Below are 15,775 nucleotides of genomic sequence, written 5' to 3' on the forward strand. Positions count from 1 at the left end.
GCGGCTGGAGGAGGAGAAATCCAGGGACGAAGAGGGCAGAACTGTCTCTTCTCTCTGGGGTCTGTGAGAGATCTGATCTCAATTAACAGGATGTGTTTCTTGCTTACTCAAACCCCCTAGTTCGAAATCTGATATTTCTGCTAGGGTTTTCTCCTCTTTCTTCTTGATTAAGAAACCTCCCAATATTTTTGGGAGTTATCCCATTCCAAATCAGTATTTGGATAGGGGATAATTTTTATCCTATCTGTAGATTAAGTTAGTTAACTCTTGATCTTATCAGGAGGTTACCAGATTCAAATCTAATTTGAATTTGGTCTCTTAGAGTGGATAAGGTTAAATATCCAATCCTTTTACTAACATTAATCTCAGATTCGCCCCATGAACAGGTGATCATATCAGCCCAGTTCGAAATGGGCTTTTGTCCCATTAAGTGTTCAGTGTTTAATCAGTTTCCAATTTGCTGCCCAGTTGGGCTTCTTTGTATGGCGTGGGACCCAAGCATTGATCTACACACCAGCCACATGGGTTCGGCGCCCAGCCGAATTCACTGAAAGACTCAGTGACCCCCTTGTGCTCATCACATGGACCCTATGGGCCCAACACTTACATTAAGTGGTCCCTGGGCCAAGCCATCTTATAAAAACCCAGGGACTGTGGGCAGGTGCAAGATTAGCCCATCAGGTATTATCCTAAATGGTCTTACACTTAACCTCTCAACCCTTAATGATCAAGCACTGCTCGACAAGAGAAGACCTCTCTCTCGGCTGCAAGGAACAGTGCCGCACTCTCTACTCACATGGATTCCAACGAGTGAAATCAACTGCCGGCAGTTTGGTTTCCATCAGAGAGAGTGCATTCCCGATCATTACCATTGTCCGACAAAGGGGCTAATCATGTCACTATGGCCACTCACTCAGATGAATTCTCAGACTGCCCCAACATGTCCAAGTTTTGACCCCCACTAAGGATCTCACTGATTGACACATCAAAGACAGCCCGATCTGACACCTAGTGATGTGTCATAATCAAGTCTAGGGGTCAGGTGCAACTTTCCAGTTTTGCCCATCTGTCTCCAAGGTCTAGGGCAATACTGGAAATCTGGTCCGGTTCAAGGGTTCAAGCAATCCCATACTGCATGTGCCTTGGGTCTTACCCTGATGGCCGAAACAAGCCATCCCAACACTTGGTGGCACATAAGTATCAGCCTTGGCAGGATAAATCTCCCTAGACTTATCCAATGGCTGTGAACATTTAAAACTAACACAAGTTTCTATAAGTGTCCAGTTTTAGGGTCTTACACAGAATTATACCTAACAACATGAATCAAACATGCACTTTAATTTATTTCCACTAAATAACAAAAGTACATCAAATCTGATTGAAGCTAAGGGCATACAAGACTGTCTAACAAGGCACTCATCCAATTACTGGGTAAGCTCTACTAAATTTTCCTTGATCAGTCAATGGAGGACACTAGAGTTCGGTCTTGTACCCCTAATGGTGTTTTCACTTGTGCTTCCTTAATGCTCCCTTGTAGTCCAATAACTTGGAGAACTTCCTTGTGAAAGAAGTGTTAAGAGTGTAAGGGCATTTTTGTGCTTTATGAATATTTATATTTGGGCGCCTATTCAAGGGCACCTTTGTAATCTTGCTTGTGAAGTAAAATGAAAAGTCTCTTTTCAACATCTCTAAACCTTCCAACTTGGTATCAAAGTGTCACACGATCAAGGAAACTATCTGCTGTTGGTTGTGATTCACAGACTGACATGTTGATGTCAGCACACTGCCGGTTGACGTCAACAGTCTGTACAGTCTGCGACATCCTCATGGGTTTTTGATGGTCGTTGATTCGCCCTGATTTTAGGGGAATTTTGGTTTTGCATGGTGGTTTGAAGGTGTTTTGGATTTTTTGGATGTAAATTGGCAAAAAATCAAGATCTGGAGTTTAGGGCTTGCATGCTCGTATGGTATTAAACCCTTGGGACTGCAAGAAGTAGTCCCGAATTTTTTGAAGCCCTAAAATTTTCTTGGAAAATTTCTTTCTTCCCATGTTTTGCAGCAAGTACCTATTTTTCCTAGTTTTTTAGTTGTAACTCGTGTCTAACCTTGTGGGAAAGGTGTTTGGGAGTTCAACTGGTGTTGGAATACTATGGTGCTGGTGAGAAATATTTTTGAGGGGCTGTGATCGATGGACTCACACAAGGATGTCCACGTACCTACCTATGTTCTCCCGGGAAGCAATGACAATGCCCAAGGGCAGAGTACTAACTATAAAATTTGATGGAACAAATTTTCTTGAATGGTCTCTGTTGTAAGGCTTATTTAATTGTTACTTTATAGTTGTTGTTAGTAGGCTGACTTCTTAAGATACTGTCAGTTAGGTACTTGTCTTTTTTTTTCTTATTAGTTTGGTTCTAGGGTGTGCCGTTAGGGGCATACTTGTAATTTCTATTCTTTTTATTAAGTTAATATAAATAGAGAACTGGTGGCAGCCAGTAGCATCTTTTTTCCTTCTCAATCGTATCTCCCTCTTCTTCTCTTTCTCTCTCTCTCTCTCTCTCTCTCTCGTCTCCCACTCTCCATGAATGATTACATGGTATCAGAGCAAATTTTTTGGGCTGTAAAAGACCTACGATTCCTCCTGTTTTGAGCAAGGTTTCCTTCTTTAAATTCTTGGATGTGGAAGACAGAGAAACCCTAGTAGGTTTTTGGCAGAAACCCTAGAAGATTTCTAGCGGCACTTCCTGTGGTTTTTTTCCTTGGTCGTAATATCAAGGAAACCCTAGTTGGAGAAGGGCGATGTTGATAGAGACTCTTTTCCTTCTTTGTTCGATGCTATGAAGTTGATTTCAGGTTGGCACCTTTGTATAGGTGCTGGACAGGTGTGTTCTTGTTTGTGTCTTCTTTGGCCAGTGGTATGAAGGGCTTATTCCTTGGTTATATATACTTGTTTGGATGCTGGATTGTTAGACTGTATGAACTGCAGTCGGACTGATAGCAATGTCTGCCTTGGTTGTGTTGAACTGATTACCGGTCTGGTTTAATGACTGAACCATCTCAGAGTTGATTTCAGCAGTGTCTTGTTCTCTTCCTCACATCCTAGAAGTAAATTCCTTGAGGGTTGGTTTTCTGTTTGTGGCTGTTGTGTAGTTGGGTGGTGTTTGGACTGGTTTTCAGCAGTATCTTATGGCGAGTCATGAATCAACCTCATCGGGGGTTACACCAACCCGCAGCACAGCTGGTATGGGATGTGAAAACATGATTTTTCCCACGCCAATTACCCCTTTAAATGGTCTGAACTACCTGAAGTGAGCTAAAAGTGTAAAACTCTATGTAACGACAAGGGGTAAAGCTGGTTACATTAATGAAAGGGTGAAAGAACCCAAGGGTGAGACAGCTGAACATGATAGGTGGGACCAAGAAAACATTATGGTGATGTCTTGGCTCCTTGAAGCCATGGAACCTGATGTGAAGAAGAACTTTATGTGGGCAGACACCGCTAGTGAAATCTGGGAACATGCCAAAACTACCTATTCTGAGCAAAGGCATTATGCCTAGGTTTACCAGTTACAAACTGAATCTTCAACCTATAAACAGGGAAACTGTAGTTTGTCTTCATATTATTCAGCCCTTACCTCCATATGGAAAGAATTGGATCATTATCAGGCTATAGAGTGGAAACACGATGATGATGCTAAGGCCTACAGGAAGCTGGTCTCTTAGCAACGTGTGTTTGCCTTCTTGTTGGGACTGAACCCTACATATGAAACGTTGAGGGTTCAGATCCTAGGAAGCAAAGAGTTGCCTGGTTCACGAGGTATACTCCCTTGTTCAATCGGAAGAAAGCAGGCGGAGTGTGATGGTTACAGTTGAGGGGGAGCAACAAGTTGCTTTGGTTGCAATGAATAATAACTCCACGTGGAAGAAAAGTGACACTAAGAAGACTGATGATAAAGATAGGTTGTTCTGTACCCACTGTCGGCGTTCACGGCATACACGTGACACTTGTTGGGACATCCCCAGGAAACCCAAGTGGGTAGTGAAGAATCAAGAACAGGGTAAAAGTCAAGGTCAGAAGAAGGTGAACACAACATAGGATGCAACACATGTGACAACCCAAGAAACTCAGGTTGCCGGTAGTACCCAAGACCACCCTAATAAGTCTGACCCGAATTCCTTCAGAGAGCACATGGTAGAGCTTTGCGACAAATGGACAACTCAGTCACTGGTACTCCCTCTACTTCATTTGCATCTACTTCAGGTAATACGGTTTCTGCATTCCATGTCACTTCCAAGGATTCCCCTTGGATCATTGACTCAGGGGCCTCCAACCACATGACCGGTAAGCTGAACTTGTTTCAGATTTGTAGCCTTTTGTCAAGAAGGGATAGAGTGAGACTTGCAAATGGTTATTTTTCCTCCATTGCAGGCCAATGATCAATATCTCTTCCACACGGCCTTAACCTGAATTGTATATTGCATGTCCCTCAACTTCCTATAAATTTGCTTAAAATTAGTAGCATTACAAGCTCTTTAAACTGTAGTGTAACCTTTTTTGCTGACTCATGTGTTTTTCAGGACCTAACTTCTGGGAGGACGATTGGTAAAGGGAGCCTAGTGGATGGTCTCTACATTCTCGACAACAAAGCTGATATCTCGGTGTCATCCTCAGAGTCACATAGTCAGTCAAATGTTTTTGTGGCATAGTCGTTTAGGTCATGTTTCTTTTGAAATAATAAAGTCTTTGTTTACGGTTTTATTTAAGTCATGTTCAGTGTCAAACGTGTCAGTTAAGCAAACAATGTAGAACAACTTTTCACTCAAGTAATAAAAGATCAAATGTTTATTTTCATGTTGTGTATTCTGATGTATGGGGGCCTACCAATGTAATCTCTGAGGGTAGATATAAGTACTTTATCACAATGATCGATGATTACTCTCGCTATCCATGGGTAATTCCTATGCGTAGTAGAGACGAAGTTCCAAAGATTGTGAAAGACTTCCAGAGGATGGTATTTACGCAGTTCCATGTTGAAATACAAATCTTCCAATCCGACAATGCAAAAGAATACTTCCATGGTGATCTCAATGAGTTCTTTGTCTCCCACGGATCTATTCATAGGAGCTCATGTGCAAGAACACCACAACAAAATGGTGTTGCCGAAAGAAAAAATAGACACCTCCTTGAGGTAGCTCGCGGGATGATGCTACATATGAATGTTCCAAAAAGGTTTTGGGTGGATGCTATACTTGCAACTGCTTATGTCATCAATCGCATGCCCTCCAAAGTGCTGAACTACATGGCCCCTCATCAGTTATTGTACCCTCAGTCTCCTTTATTTTCTATTCCCATGAGAGTCTTTGGTTGTCGTGCCTTTGTCCATGATTTGTCTCCATCTTGAGGTAAGTTAGACCCTTGGTCCATTCCTTGTGTTTTTTTGGGGTATTCCTCCTCTCAAAAAGGGTATCGGTGCTTTGATCCCGTTATTTGTAAGTTTTTTGTGTCTATGGATGTGTCCTTTGAGTCTGAGCCATTCTTCCTTGCTTCTCCTCAAGGGGAGAGTTGTAGTGTGGAAGAGGAGAAGCAGGTTCAGGTATCTCTTCCTTCTATTCCAGACCTTGCTCCCTTTCGTGTCTTCCAACGTACACGCCGTAGAGATCAGCGATGTGATAGAGATGTAGAGTAGCCAAACACTGAGCAACTGACACCGTTAGACTCTTAGGAGGTAAGTCCACTCCCTAACCCTACTCCTACTGTAGATGACCTTGACATTCCTATTGCTCAACGAAAGGGAGTCAGGTCATACACTACCAAACACCCCATTACCCATTTTGTCTCCTATGATCACTTTTCCCCCTCATACCGAGCCTTCTTATCTGCAGTTGATTTCATCCCTGTTCCTAGAAATGTTGCAAAAGCCTTAAAATACCCTGAATGGACAGATGCCATGAAGGAGGAGATTAATGCTCTTCACAAAAATCAAACTTGGGAATTGGTGGATCTTCCAAAGGGGGGAAAGACCCCGTGGGGTGTAAATGGGTGTTCACGGTTAAGCACAAGGCAGACGAAACATTTGAAAGGTACAAAGCAAGATTAGTAGCTAAGGGGTACACACAAGTATACAGGGTTGACTATGGTGAGACTTTTGCTCTAGTAGCTAAGATGAACTCAATTAGGGTTCTTTGCTCTAGTAGCTAAGATGAACTCAATTAGGGTTCTCCTGTTCTTAGTTGCTAATTTTGACTGGGAATTGCATCAACTGGACATAAAGAATGCTTTTCTGAATGGTGATTTAGAGGAGTAAGTATACATGGTTCAATCCCCTGGATTCTGTGCCAAGGGAAGTGAAAATAAGTTGTGCAAGCTGCAAAAGTCTCTTTATGGCTCAAAACAGTCTCCTGGAGCCTGGTTCAGTAAGTTTCACATGGCGGTTCAACAGATGGGCTTCAAACAATGTCGGTTTGATCATATACTCTTTGTGAAGAGATGTCAGGAACAAGGTGTTGTATTGATAGTGTATGTGGATGATATCATCATTACAGGAAGTTGGAGCTCAGAGATACAAAAATTGAAACAATTTCTTGCATATAAATTTGAAGTGAAAGATCTAGGTCCCCTGAAGTATTTCCTTGGGATTGAAGTTGCCCACTCAGAAAAGGGTATCTTTATCTCTCAAAGGAAATACACCCTTGATCTATTACAGGATACAGGAAAATTAGGTGCAAGGCTGGTAGATACTCCCATGGATGTTGACCACAAGTTTGGTGACTGTGTTGGTGAACCTCTGAAAGATGTGAAATAGTTCCAAAGGTTAGTGGGAAAGCTGATTTATTTGTCCATGACTCGTCCAGACATTGCCTATTCCGTTGGGGTCCTAAGCCAGTTCATACACTCTCTTAAGAAACCACACATGGAGGCAGCGGAGAGAGGAGTTCTTAGATACTTGAAGAAATATCCCGGAACAGGTCTACTATTCAGTAAACACAATCACCTAAAGGTGGAAGTCTTTACAGATGCTGATTGGGCAGGAGCTGTGGATGACAAAAAGTCCACAAGTTGGTATTGCACATTTGTGGGAGGAAATCTAGTGACATGGAAGAGCAAGAAACAAAGTGTGGTAGCGAGGTCAAGCGCTGAAGCTGAATATAGAGCTATGGCACATGGGATGGCTGAAGTCCTTTGGCTAAAGAATCTTCTAGGGGAGCTTGGAGTTGCTATTCATAGTCCTATGCCTCTTTACTGTGATAACAAGGTTGCAATAAACATTGCCAGCAACCCTGTCCTACATGAGAGGACCAAGCGCATTGAGGTGGACAAACACTTCATATGGGAAAAATTGGAAAAAAGGGAAATTTGCATCCCTTATGTCAACTCCAAGGAACAACTTGCTGATGTCCTCACAAAGGGGCTTCTATACTCGCGGCACAATGAGTTATGTGACAAGCTGGGCATGATAGACATATTCATCCCAACTTGAGGGGGAGTGTTGTAAGGCTTATTTAATTGTTACTTTATAGTTGCTGTTAGTAGGCTGACTTCTTAAGATACTGTCAGCTAGGTATTTGTCTTTTTTTTTTTCTTATTAGTTTGGTTCTAGGGTGTGCCGCCAGGGGCATACTTGTAATTCCTATTCTTTTTTTTTTTTTAAGTTAATATAAATAGAGAACTGACGGTAGCCAGTAGCATCTTTTTTCCTTCTCAATCATATCTCCCTCTTCTTCTCTTTCTCTCTCTCGTCTCCCACTCTCCATGAATGATTATAGTCTCAATCAGCCAAGCTTACAATTGGTGGAAGAGGTAAGCTCGGATTTATTACCAGTATGGAAGCTAAGCCGAAGCCTAGAGATACAAACTATTCCAAATGGGAGCAGGATAATCTGCTGGTTATGTCATGGCTTGTATGCTCTATGCAGCCACACATTGCCCATAAGTATATGTTCCTTCCAATAGCTAAAGATATTTGGGATAGAATAACTGCAACTTATTCTCAAGCGAAAAACACTGCTAGAATCTATCAATTGCAAAAAGAGCATGTAACATCCAATAGGGGGAGAAATTAGTAGCCATGTATTTCTCCTCCTTACAATTAATTTGGGAAGAAATTGATCATCTTTAGGCTTTGGAGTGGAAGGATCCTGTTGATGCTGAACAGTACAGGAAGTACACTGAAAAAACTGAGTTTTTGGTTTTATTGCTGGGTTGAATGCTGATTATGACTTAAATGGGCAACACATCCTTAGTGTTGATATTTTGTCACTCTCCACAGCATATTCTCTTGTGCAGAATGAAGAGAGTAGGAGGATTATGATGCAAGTGTATGTAGGTGAGCACATTGCTCTTGTTTCCACAAAGCCTAAGCAAAGTTTTGGTAAACCTGAAGAGCTATTTTCTGAATATCGTAAGAATCCGAAGCATATGAAGGAGAGATGCTAAAAACTAAATCCCCACCTGAAACCTGAGAAGTTTAAGACTGGAAAGAAAGTAAATGCTCATGTTGCTACTGCAAGTCATGATTCTCAGGCTCACATGCTTGAGGGAAATCCTCCTGCTCCGGCATCTACTCATGACACCTTTGATGTGATGGAAAATTTGAGAGGCATCTAACTCCATATTGAAAAGAGTGGGTTGCCTACATCAGCATTGCAGCCAATCCTGTTCTCCATGATAGAACTAAACACATAGAGGTTGACAAACACTTCATCAGGGTAAAATTGGAAAAAGGAGAAGTTTGCACTCCCTACATAAGCTTTTAGGAACAACTTGCAGACATCCTTACCAAAGGATTAAACTTCATGCGGCACTATAATCTTTGTGACAAGTTGGGGATGATTGATATCTATGCCCCAACTTAAGGGGGATTGATGTAATCTTAGTTATGTGTTGCAAGGGCACTTTTGTCTTTTCATGTTTTATATTTCATATTGTTGCCCTAACATATAAATACAAAGACCGGTGCCGCCAACCATACTTTTTGGTCTCCAATCTTTTCTTCTCTCTCTCTCTCTCTCTCTTCTTCTTCTTCTTCTTCTTCTCCTCTCTTCTCTACTTCACTCTTGATCGAAAACAGTGATCTCACTAAAGAGGTATATATGTCCCTTCCTCTTGGTATATGGCAAGGAAATGCAGGTAAGGTGTGTAGATTGAAGAAATCACTTTATATCCTAGAACAATCTCCACGAGCTTGGTTTGACATGTTTAGGGCTGCTCTTGTTTAGTTTGGCTACACTCAGACTCAATCAGATCATACCTTCTTTGTTAAGAGAAAAGGCACTTTGGTGACATTCCTTATAGTTTATGTAGATGATATTGTGGTTATTGGCAGTGATATAGAAGAAGTTAGTGGTGCTCTCAAGAAGTTTCTCAATTCTGAATTTGAAATTAAAGATTTAGGGGAGTTGTGGTATTTTCTAGGCATTGAGGTTGCTAAGTCCAAGGAAGGTGTCTTTATTTCTCAATGGAAGTATGTGCTAGACCTTCTTACTGAGACTGGAAAACTTGGTGCTAAACCTGCATCAACCCCTATTGATGTGAATCATAAACTCTTAACTAATGATGGAGAACTTTTAGCTGATAGGGGAGTGTTTCAGAGGTTATTGGGGAAACTTCTTTATCTATGTATGACTTGTCCAGACATTTCTTATGTTGTGAGTGTCATCAGCCAGTTCGTACATGCTCCCAAGGACACACGTATGGTTGTTGCAGAAAGGGTGTTATGCTACCTTAAGGGAACCCCTAGGAAGGGTATATTATTTGCTAAACATGGACACATGAAGGTAAAAACATATACAAATGTTGATTGTGTAGGAAATGTGGATGACAGGAGATCCACATCAGGATTTTGTGCTATTCTGAGTTGTTATTGGCTTAGATCTCTCTTTAATGAGATGGGTGTTTCATGTGATGGGCTACTGATGTTGTATTGTGATAACCAAGCTGTTATTAACATTGGTTACAACCCAGTTCAACATGATAGAACCAATGTTTTAAAATGCGGAGGCGTGACGCAAGGCGCTCCACTACCTAGAGGCGTGAGGCGTAGTTCAGAACGCAAGAGGCGTAAGCCTCCCGAACACAAGGAGGTGTAAGCCTCCTTAAGAGGAGGGGGGTTAGGAGGAGGATGAAGAGGAAGGGGGGATCTCATTTTGTCTTTAATTTTAATAAAAATCTTTTATATTAAGAAGAATAAAGATGCATAACATTAGTTTAAAGGGGGGGGGTCTTATCGAAGCGGAGCAAGACCCCCCTAACTCAAAAGAAAAAAAAAAACAAATTGGGTTGCATCAAATAGGGGGCGGGGGGGGGGGCAAGGTGCAAGCCACTTTCTTTCCCCTTATCTTTTCTTCCCTTCCTTTCCTTTCATTTCCTCTTTTTTTTTTCTTCTCTTTCTTTTCCTTTCCTTTCCTTTTTTTTTTCCGTCTTTTTATATCAGATGTGCATGAGGCACATGAGGCGTATGCCTCTAGCATGCCTCATGAAAAAAGCGCAAGAGGCATACGCCTTAGAGGTGTCAGTGCCTCTAGCATACGCCTCAGGGCGTTTTGGGAGCACCTTGCCTGGAGGCGCACCTCCAGGCGTATGCCTCCTATGCCTTTTAAATCACTGGATAGAACTAAGCACATTGAGGTATACAAACACTTTATATGGGAGAGAGTGGCTTCAGAATAGATGTGCCTACCTCTCATTGCATCAGAAGAGCAACTAGCGGATTTTCTAACTAAGGGAGTCCCAAAGGCAAAACTTCAACAGTATGTAAGTAAGCTGGGTGTGATTGACATCTATGCTCAGCTTGAGGGGGAGTGTAGTGAGAATGGGCCCTAGTGTCTTTATTTCTTTTCAGTAATGTTTAAAAGTTATGTTTTCTAGTTATGGGCCTTTTATTTATTTTTAATTATTTCTTTAGTGCTGGCTGCCCCATTAAGGGCATTCAAGTTATTGTATTCAGACTTAGAATTATTAATAAAAGTGATGAAAGGGGGATAGAATTATTAAGGGCATTCAAGTTATGGGCCTTCTTTTCTTCTTCTTTCTCTTTCTCTCTTTTCTTCTTTTCTTGCATTATCTGAATTACTGTAGGTGTAATTTTCAACTAACCATAATATGGAGTTATAAATATTTTTGCTTTGGAAATGGTTCATAATGCAGTTGACTAGGTTTATTGGTAAATGAATTGAATTTAATTGTTATAACAGTAATATCAGGTAAGTAAAACACATTGCCACCTTGGAAGGCCATGTGATCTACTATGGTACTTGGATTATTTAAAGGAGTAGAAATAAGAAAATAATTGTTATCTTCATGGTGCATTTCTATGTAATGAGATTGAGCTTATGTCAGTTTGTTTTCTTCCTTAGGTTTCCTTTTACCTGTAAATTTCATAAGCACAAACCAATGTACTATGTTTCATTGTTAGGAACTCTTCCTATAAGAAGACCTTGGGCCAAGTTGTGGTATTATTGCAAGGATTAACGTTGGGGAAATCCTTATATACAAACATATAATTGTGGAAGGAGATTCAAAAGTTGTGGGGTGTATAACAAATAACAGTCAAGGTTTGTGGCAGCATTGGCAGGTTGTGAGGGAGATAAATCATCTTCCATTGAACTAGTTTGCACTTTTTTTTGGATACCAAGATTAGCAAATAGTTTGGTGGATGCTCTTTCCAAACAAGGGGTAACAAGGGCACAATTGTTTAGGGCTAATATTATGTAGTCAGTTATTGGGTCAGAAGGGCTAGTCCTGGTTTAATCTTGGGATGCTGGGCATACTGTACACAAACCTTTATTCTATTATTTATTCTCGATAAAGTTACAGTTAACTATTGAAAAAAAATCTTTCTTTAAGAAATAAAAATTCTGAGAAGAGTATGATATGTACTCATGGTTGTTTGAAGTCCCATTGTTTTCTCTTTCTTTCTCTCTCTCTTTCAATGTCTCTAATACGCCAATTTATGCATTTACATTCAGTGGTTTATCTTCTGCTACATTCAAATTACCTCCTATTTACTTAATTAATTTTTGGAGCAGAACAATTCCATGTTTGGCTATTTTGTATCTTATCTGAATGAGAGATGTAGACTCTTACTGTTGGTACATCATGCTAGAATTGCATTTGCTGCTTAAAGAAATAAATACTTTTGAGTTTGTATTTGGCATTACGTGGAAAGGATAATATTGGCTACTTTTTGTGCATCTCATGGTCAGTGAAATAACTTTATTCTGGTATCAAATCTCACACCTTTTTATTTTGTTCTCTAACAGCTTGAAGATTTTCATACCAATTACAATCCTCACAATCTTAGTTCTTGTTCCAATCAACGTGTCAGGTGGAACACTATTTTTTCTAAGAAAAGAATTAGTAGTCAGTGACATTGACAAACTTTCAATATCAAATATTCGACCTAAATCTCAGAAGTAAGTTGATATTTTTCTTACATGGTGATATATATGCTAAATGCAAGTTTGATCTCTATCTCACTCAGTCATTCACACACACACACACAGAGTTAATGCGGTATATAAGGACTGTTACTACAAGCAGCACTACACCTTTGATCGTGAAATATTGATTGCTTGTTGAACCCCGTGAATTGCGTGAAAGTAGGATACTCCAAATTTGGGGGTCAAAGAGTTTTATAAAACGTTCTTGATGGAAAAAATGTGAGTAAAAGATCCCACTAAAACAAATTTGGTCTATGAATCTAAGAAATAGTGAGAGCACACATCTAAACACAGAGTTAAATCTATTGGTGTAGGTTTCTTTAGATGTTGAAGATTTTCTATTTGATTAAAGAAAGTTGATTATTTGTGAGTAAAGATTGGAATAGTACACACTATTTCTTCACCCAAAAATATTACACTTTTTCACAATGTTATTATTACTTTTGAACCAAACTGCCCAAAGATGACATTTGCCTAATTTTTGGAAACAAATAGAGTTCTATGCAATGCTTTCTAGAAATTTCACATTTAAAATGTTTATTTGAGTAAAATTACTCCTCAAGTGAAAAATATTGGCTGGATTGCTTGGTTTTGTTGTTTTCTAATGATGATAGTAACTGCATTAGATCTGCAAGATCTAATTATTGGACCTGATAATAGGCACCTAGAAAGAAATTACAAAATTTTAGGTGGAATGTGTCTAAAAGAAAACTGTAGAGCTAGAGGTGTTAGACATTGTATGCCTGCAAGATCTGATAATTTAATTGTGTTTTTAAATAAAATGATTTATTTGTTTTTTGGATGGATAACATTAACTTTTACAAATAATTATAGACAAATAAAGTATTTAGAAAGTTACAACAACCCTCCTCATTTAGGGTGACAAACCACCCCCTCATAGGCACCCAGAACAAACTTTCTCTGCTCACACCTTCTTATGCTAATCCATGAGCCATAGAATTTGCTGATCTTTTAACCCAATGGAATGTATGGTGTTTAAGTCATTGGCCAGATGCCTTATCTCCTTCATATTGTTCCTGTAGTTTTACGATCCTTTATTCTTCTTGTCTACCATCCCACCACTGCCTTTGAATTCCCTTCCACAATGATATTTCTGAAATTTAACCACTTACCAATCCTGAATCCTTGGACTTTGGCCAACAACTTTTCTCTCAATGACTTTCCCAGCCCTACCAACCTTGAAAAGAGAGCTAATTATAATCCTTGAATACCCCACAAATACTAGACACAATCCTGGATTTCCTAGACAGCAACCATCAAAATTTAGTTTTATATAGTTGGAACCGGGTCGGGCCCATTGTTGCTGCAGCAGTGACCTGGAGGCTGATTAGGATTCTATCTCAGACCATATTCAGTCCATAGAGAAAGGGTCAAACGGTGGTAGGGTCTTTACCAAATGTATCACTTTGATTATGGCACTTTCAATGGTTTCTTCCATCGCATGTGATTTCTCCTTTAAAATAATAGGAGTCCTTTTTTCCTAAATTGTCCACATCATAGCTGCCTTTGTACACCTTCATGGTACTCTCCTTTTGGCCAAGGATCTGTATTGAACAAACTACTCACATATGTTGGAAGAGACCACCTACAACCAGAAAATGAGATGGACCATGTCCAAACACAGGAAAAAAAGGAGCAGAAGATACCTAAATGGTGTATAGTCTCTCTATTACATTACAATGAAAACACCAATGAGGAGAAAGACACTAGTTGAGCCTTTTTCTTTGTAGCATGGCCAAGTAGCTTTTCTCAAGGAACACCTCCCAACAAAAGGCCCTAAATCTGCAAAACCAATTCACTTTAAATTTATTTGGCTAGAATTGGTTAGGGAGAGGAAGAGGAGGAACTAAAGAGAATCACATGAAAAACTTGAAGGGCAAGGTTTCCAAATTCTGCCATCTAGTGGGGAATTATCCAAGAAATGCCCCTCAAGAGAATCCTAGAGATTGCTATCACTTACTGATTTCCTGTCCCCTTTTTGTAGCTATTTCGCAATGGCTTTTCTCTTTGTTTGGGTGCAGGTGGACTTTACCGATGGAGGTTAATATGCTTTGATCCTTCTATGCTCACTTGGCCCAAAAAAAGGGGAAGAGTAATGTGGAGATGCATGAGAGTAGCCTTGGTTTGGACTATTTGGGAAGAAAGGAATGCAAGAATTTTCTTAGAGGAGAAAAGCATGGAAGAGAATAGGGTTTGTGTGATGGTCAGGGTGATCCATTGAATCAAGACTTTGGAGTTGTTTTCCCAGTTTTCTTTTGATGATGTCTAGAGAAATTTGAAAGTAGTTGCGGAAAGGTCTTCAAAAAAGGAAAGAGTGGAGGTTCATTGGCTACCTCCACCGGAAGGCTTTGTAAAACTGAACTTTAATGGGAGCAGTCAAGGTAATCTAGGCCCTTTTCGAATAGGAGGGGCTTTGAGAGGTCTAGAAGGTAAACTCATAGTGCTGTTTTTGGACCTTTGGGTATGGGTAGACTCTCTTAAAGCAGAATTGTTTGCTGCAATTCTAAAAGTGTAGATTGCTAGTGAGCTGAACATAATGGATGTAATGATTGAAGTGGACTCAAAATTGGTAGGGGTTGGTGGTTAAAGGATCCGGAATCCATAATTGTTAGACAGTGTATGCCCTTAGCTCCAATCAGATTGATGTACATTACGACATTTATTGTAAATGAATAAAGTATATATTTGATTCATGTTATAGTGGTGTGTTTCTGTGTAATACCCTTAAATTGGACATTTGAGACTCGTGTTAGTTTAGAATGTTCACAGCCGTTGGATAAGTCTGGGGAGATTTATCTTGCTAAGGCTGACACTGATGTGTCGCCAAGTGTTGGAGTGGCCTGTCTCAGTTGACAGGGTAAGACCCAAGGTACATGCAGTGTAGGTTTACTTGAAACCCTGAACCAGACTAGATTTCCAGTATTGCCCTAGACCTTGGTGATTAGTGGGCAGAACTGGAAAGTTACACTTGACCCCTAGACTCGATTATGATACTACACTTGGTGTCGGATTGGGCTGTCTTTGATATGTCAATCAGTGAGATCCTTAGCGGGGGTCAAAACTTGGGTATGTTGGGACAGTCCGAGAATTCATCTGAGTGGGTAATCATAGTGACAGGATCAGCCCTTTTGTCGGACAAAGGTAATTATCGGGTATGCACTCTCTCTGATGGAAACCAAGACTACCGACAACCGATTTCAATCGTTGAAATTTGTTTTGCAAAATATATTTATATACGGATAAACATATATATATATATATTTATATTATGGTTTCAAAATGTTTGCAAATGATTTTAATTCTCGGGATCCATGTG

General features: G+C 40.1%; 1 protein-coding gene across 2 annotated transcripts in view; it reads left to right on the plus strand.

Moving 5' to 3' along the window:
• LOC148864707 (hyperosmolality-gated Ca2+ permeable channel 1.8-like) overlaps nucleotides 1–15,775 on the plus strand; it is a 66,051-nt gene that overhangs the window by 9,475 nt on the left and 40,801 nt on the right. Inside the window, exon 2 of one of the 2 annotated variants that reach the window (XM_088974416.1) lies at nucleotides 12,259–12,411. The exons of the other annotated variant lie outside the window; for it this stretch is intronic. Within the exon in view, the coding sequence (XP_088830542.1) occupies nucleotides 12,259–12,411 (153 nt within the window). The remainder of the gene's footprint in view (nucleotides 1–12,258; nucleotides 12,412–15,775) is intronic. 2 annotated transcript variants of the gene reach the window in all.

This window comes from Nelumbo lutea, chromosome 3 (assembly GCF_056320005.1).
Source record: "Nelumbo lutea isolate HS-2025 chromosome 3, American lotus-T2T, whole genome shotgun sequence".
NCBI classification, from domain to species: domain Eukaryota; kingdom Viridiplantae; phylum Streptophyta; class Magnoliopsida; order Proteales; family Nelumbonaceae; genus Nelumbo; species Nelumbo lutea.